This window comes from Kryptolebias marmoratus, linkage group LG21, assembly GCF_001649575.2.
Source record: "Kryptolebias marmoratus isolate JLee-2015 linkage group LG21, ASM164957v2, whole genome shotgun sequence".
NCBI lineage: Eukaryota > Metazoa > Chordata > Actinopteri > Cyprinodontiformes > Rivulidae > Kryptolebias > Kryptolebias marmoratus.
In genome coordinates this window covers 7,853,542-7,857,979 of record NC_051450.1, presented here as the reverse complement: position 1 = coordinate 7,857,979, position 4,438 = coordinate 7,853,542, and the positions used below count along the sequence as shown (strand labels likewise).

Sequence of the window (4,438 nt, the reverse complement as noted above, 5' to 3'; positions counted from 1 at the left end):
ACAGGCACCAACCACCTTGCGGCCACAGCTCCGAGAAGCCGCCTCAACAATGGAGGCACGGAACATGGCCCACTCGGGCTCAATGTCCCCCGCCTCCCCCGGAACATGTTCGAAGTTCTCCCAGAGGTGGGAGTTAAAGCTCCGCCTAACAGGAGACTCTGCCAGACGTTCCCAACAGACCCTCACAATATGTTTGGGCCTGCCAGGTCTGACATTTTAAAATAAAAAAACAGGATACTAACAGTCTGAGCAGTGCCTTGTAGAAAGGTCTGGTGAAGAACGCATCCAACAGGTACTGATGGATCAGAGCCAGGCCCAGGATACGACCGCTGAACCGGAACCTGGCCACAAACACACACAAAAAGCAAAATTACTAAAACTAAAACTCACAGCTTTTGTGTGAAGACAGACTTTAATTTAACGATGTTAAAGAAGGACTTTGCTTTTAAAGCAGAAGATGTACAGTCATCAGCTACATATTTAGGTGCACCTGTTCAATTGCTTGTTAACACAAAAAAACAACAACTAATCAATCAATCATATGGCAGCACCTCAATGCATTTAGGCATCTAGACAAAGTAAGAATATGCCTAATAAAATGGCTGGTGAGCATACAATGTATAGATACACTTCTGTCACACTACTAACTATTATTATCGTCATCATTATTATTATTTATTTATTTATTTAATGGTGAAGATACCAGTTGGCAAATTCTACATTGCTGTACATAATCTGCTACCTTAGATTATCAATAATAGCTTCTGAGACAGTTTATTCTATTTTCAAAAATAAAGGACAAAAACTGTCTGTTCTGTTATATCAAACCTGTGTTAAACCATGACCTAAGTGTACCGTGACATTCCTAGTGTCGGGTATGGTGGGGAAGGAGGCGAACCCAGAATGCAGACTCATTTTATAAAGAAGACTAATTTATTAAAACAAGATGAACACAAACCAAAAGGCTGACAAGGCAGCAACATAAAGAACTAAGTCTTAACAAAAAGAAAACGAGGCGTGGAGCAGAACGTAGCAACAGGGAACAGAGAGCAATGAACCGGCAGGGTGTGGGAGAAATGACCGGGTTTTTAAACACTGAGGGTAATTAGGATGAGTGGACACAGGTGGAATGATGACAATTACCGGCAGGTGGAGGTGGGCGTGGCAGGAGACCGAGTGAGTGACAACTGGGGAGGAATGAATAGTGACAGCAACACAAACAAGAAAACTAAACTGAAACAATAACTCAGAACAGAAACAAGATAATAAAAATAACAAACTGAAAACACAAAAAACCCAAATCCTCACACCTAGTAGTTAGTGAGTAAATCCAAAGGTTCAGTTGTGCCTCTTGTTATTTTTCTTTGCGCACACAAAGAACTTACCATTCCAGATGGTTCTCAACAAAAGCTGACATTGGGCTGATCTGCACAGTATACGTGTCGTTAGCAGAGTATTCAAACAGACCATAGTAGGGATTAAAGAGCTCCTGAGACAGAAGAAAGAAGAACTCTCTGGACGGGCCGCTGTAATCTAACCTGATGAGACAACACAGCAGAGGCAGGAAACAGGATGTCACAAACGGATGTTAAACTGCACATAAAACATCTCCTATATACAGGAACACTGCCTGTCCTGTGAGTGGGACTGATGTGAGAATGTTTTGGATTTAATTAAAGCAGCTCACAGGTTTTCTCAGCCTTGTAATTATTTAAAAAACTGAGTTTAACTTTTGTAATTATCTCTATGTATGTGTGTATGAGAGCCCATTGAGCTGTAGATGTTTAACGTGTCTGTTTAAAAGTTAAAGTTGTGTATGTGGTTCTTGTGTCGGTCTGGTGGCGTGAAAGTTTATGAGCGTGTCCCGTTGAACGTGTCTCACCCCTCCTCCCCCAGGAAGGTGACGTAGAGTTTGTTTCTCTGCAGCTCTTTACGAGAATACGCCATCACCTGGTTGAAGGTTCCCTCCAGGAGGTGTTCTCTCCTGATCAACAGCCTGAAAGAGCCAAGTCACACCAAACACAAACAATCACTGCTTCGTTAGCAACTTAGGCTTGGTTTGAGGTTACAGTGACCGCTTACTTGATCTTGCCTGGACCCTGGCCGTAGCCTTTAGCTTCTAGCTTCCTGTAGAAGTTTCGCAGTTTGGCTTCGAAGTCTCTGCGATAAGGAGCCGGGGCCCGGGCCCTTTGCAGTCCTGCGCAAACAGAACAGAAAGGATTGAGGGTTTCACGTAGGTTTATAAAAGCCAAAAATAGAGATGCTTATTGGAGCTACAATTGCTGGTAATATAAGTAACAAACATATCAGGCAGATTATCATTACTTTTTAATTTTGTTTGAAAGTTTTTTTTACTTTTTAATTAAGTTTGAAAAGACATCACGAACAAAAATAGACAAAAAGAAAGTAAAAATTTCTAACATGTGGTGCTTTTAAATCTCTTTAGATATCCATAAATTTCGTCCCACTTAAGTTTTATAATAAAAAACATTAATTTTAATAATACCAATGTTATTTTGTCAAATTCGAGAAAAAAAGAAACAGCTTGTTGTGACTGGCTGTTAACTGCCAGCATCTTTGAAGTATTCAGAGAACGCCATATGTTGATCTAAGAATAGAAAAAATATTTATTTGACTGAAATTTTAAAATATGTTTTACAAAATAAAGAGTCTGAGTTTATTTCCGTCTTTTGTGCCAGAAAAAAAAATCAATACCAACATTACTGGATTAGGGGTTGTATATTTTTATTGCCACATGTATCTCTGGATCAAGAACAAGTAGTGATGGACAGAACTGGTTCTGGATGTAATATGTGAGGCAGAATCAGTCAGATCATCCAGTCTAGTGTTTGTCTGAATGTCCAGAAGGCTCAGAAAAAGTTCTTAATCTGCTTTTTACTTCATTTAGCACACAAGAAACTCAAATATGAGGGTCAAAGAGTCTGTTTTGCACAAAAGCACTTCTGCAGACTAGATCAGTGGTTTAGTCAAAGCCCTTATTCACTATGTCCTCAGTTCACACTGGCTCCTTTTTTTAAGGTTTATCAGGTCACATTTTGTTTACAAAGACAATTACAAGCACAACTATGAAACAAGCTTCCTGCTGTGACCCAATTTCTTTTTTATAGATGCTCAACACCACACACATTTGTGGCCCATTTGAGGTTCACCAGAGGTCATAATGAAAACAGAGTAGCCAAACAGTGCAAGCTTTATCAAACAGTGATGATGGTAGTATTTTGGTTTGTGAAAGAGTACTCTGACACGTAAAGTATAATCCTGTGTTACACACTTCTGCAGCCACAGACAGATGAGACACGTGTTAGTGAAACACGAAGGGTTACTAACTCGTGCGTGTGTGTTTATCCCTTTAACTGACCGCACAAGATGGAGGATTAAATCATCTACGGCTTCTCACAAAATGATATGAAAGAGAATACATACCTGGAGAGTTCTGTGGGGAGGAGACAGGCGAGCAGCGAGGGGAGAAGCTGAAGCCTGGGTGAACGGCGTAAGGAGGAATGTAGGACATGATATCCTCTTCAAATAAACTGAAAACAACAACAACAACATAAAAAAAACAACCCAGAATCCATTATTTTCTGTAGTCAGAAGTTACACAATGAGTAAATGTTAGGTTGATGGAGGGTAAAGACTCATTTTTTTATATTTCATATATTTTCAAAATCTGGGATTGTGTTAGCATTTATTATCTCATCACCCAACCCACAATGCACAAGGCCCTTACGGCGCCTCCCGCAGCTTCTGGCTGGTCCCATGTAATTCATTACCTCTGCCAAGAAGCTTATGTTTTTGAGAGTGTTGGTTTTTTTTTGTTTTTATTTGTCTGTTAGAAAGATTACTTAAAAATGAATGAACAGATTTTAATGACAGATTAAGGAAATGTTGAAGTTTTAACAAGAAACAATCATTAAATGTTGGTGGTGATCCAGATGACGATCAGGATCAGACTATTTTTTAATGATGCTATGGCCTTTGGCGAAGGTTTGCAATTTGTGAGTCCTTCTAGTTTTGGATGTGGAAGACACTGCTGGGGGCAAACCTCTGAAACATAGCCTCTGGGATTATTGGGAGGCCCTATCCATTCAATTTTGGGATGGATACAGAATATCCATATATATATATATATATATATATATATATATATATATATGAAACTTGAATATATGGAATGAAACTTGAATATATGGAATGAAAATCTGAATATATGGAATTAAAATCTGAACATATGGAATGAAACCTAATCTGACATCATAGGCAGCCATCTTGAAATTTACTTGCAAACGGCCTGTATAACTCAGTAGTAACAGGCATGAGTGACACAGCAAGGAATTTGGTTGCTGCGATTCTAAACGACGAACACGCTATAAATACCTTGGCCAGTGCATGTACGAACCAAAGTAGTACCAGTACAAGG

General features: G+C 39.4%; 1 protein-coding gene across 2 annotated transcripts in view; it reads right to left on the bottom strand.

Moving 5' to 3' along the window:
- LOC108234712 (E3 ubiquitin-protein ligase HECW1) overlaps positions 1 to 4,438 on the bottom strand; it is a 77,248-nt gene that overhangs the window by 18,017 nt on the left and 54,793 nt on the right. For both annotated transcript variants that reach the window (XM_017414101.3, XM_017414103.3), the window contains 5 exons: positions 3,445 to 3,551; positions 2,083 to 2,197; positions 1,883 to 1,996; positions 1,386 to 1,538; positions 243 to 341 (listed from right to left, as the gene is read on the bottom strand). In XM_017414101.3, the coding sequence (XP_017269590.1) occupies positions 243 to 341; positions 1,386 to 1,538; positions 1,883 to 1,996; positions 2,083 to 2,197; positions 3,445 to 3,551 (588 nt within the window). The remainder of the gene's footprint in view (positions 1 to 242; positions 342 to 1,385; positions 1,539 to 1,882; positions 1,997 to 2,082; positions 2,198 to 3,444; positions 3,552 to 4,438) is intronic.